Source organism: Vigna radiata, chromosome 5 (genome assembly GCF_000741045.1).
Source record: "Vigna radiata var. radiata cultivar VC1973A chromosome 5, Vradiata_ver6, whole genome shotgun sequence".
NCBI lineage: Eukaryota > Viridiplantae > Streptophyta > Magnoliopsida > Fabales > Fabaceae > Vigna > Vigna radiata.
In genome coordinates, this window is record NC_028355.1 from 5,511,279 (window position 1) to 5,512,395 (window position 1,117).

At 24.3% G+C, this 1,117-nt stretch overlaps 1 protein-coding gene across 1 annotated transcript in view; it reads left to right on the forward strand.

Annotated features, from left to right (window-relative positions):
* Nucleotides 1-535: 535 nt before the first annotated feature.
* LOC106761219 (BURP domain protein RD22) overlaps nucleotides 536-1,117 on the forward strand; it is a 2,646-nt gene continuing 2,064 nt past the window's right edge. Inside the window, exons 1-2 of the mRNA XM_014644747.2 lie at nucleotides 536-607; nucleotides 696-801. Coding sequence (XP_014500233.1) covers nucleotides 569-607; nucleotides 696-801 — 145 coding nt within the window. The 5' untranslated portion in view covers nucleotides 536-568. The remainder of the gene's footprint in view (nucleotides 608-695; nucleotides 802-1,117) is intronic.

Sequence of the window (1,117 nt, forward strand, 5' to 3'; positions counted from 1 at the left end):
TAAACGGGTTGCGAAAAATTTTACATTAACACTATTCAACCATTTTTTTAGTATTTTTTAGGTACTTCAATGTTAACATCTACTAAACTGATATTAATTTTATTTATTTTTAATATATATTTTATTTAATATTTATTAAGTCAATGTTAACATAAATATTTATTTAATAAAACAATTTTAAAATAAAAAATATTTTCTTAGTTAATACTAAACTGATATTAACATAAATATTTATTTAGTTACGAGACAACTCGTTAGGAGACAAAATTTCACGCATCCAAATATTTAGTTATTTTGGTCATCGGTTGAGATTATTATATCTAAAACATGTAATAATGTCGTTTAGTCATCAGTTAAAATTATTATATCTAAAACGTGCATTAAATAATTATATCTAAAACGTGCATTAAATGTGGGATGAAAAATAATGCTCTCTGGAGATAGAAAGATTATTATATCTAAATAATGAATGTACATAACAGTTCCTATCTTCCTGTCTATAAATAACTCTTGAGATTTATATGTTTCTTCGTATCAGTTTCTCAGCATTAACCACTTTGCTTCTGCTATGGAGTTTCAGTGCCTTGCATTGTTTTTTTCTCTCATTGTGAGATTTAACTTTAGTTTTACATTTCTTCTCATTTCTATTATGTTTTTATATATTTAACTTGAGCTATGGATATTTGTATGAAAAGGTGATAATGATGGCTGCTCAGGCTGCCTTACCTCCAGAAGTTTACTGGGAAAGGATGCTTCCAAACACACCAATCCCCAAAGTAATCAGAGAATTTCCCAAGCTAGGTTAGTATACATTTTAAAATTGCATTATCTTCCATTAAAAAGTTTATTATTAAAATATCCTTTATATTTATAAAATACACAACTATTTCACCATTCACTTCTATAGAGGTCTTGTCCTTATACATTCTTTTTTCTATTTTAGTTGCAAATATATTTTTGCTTTCAGTAGAAATAAATTTGTAAATTTATTTTAACTTTTCAACCCGTAACAATTTTCAATTCAGATAAATATAAATGTGAACTAGTTAAATTACATAAACTATATGTATAACATTATAATATATATATATATATATATATATATATATATATATAT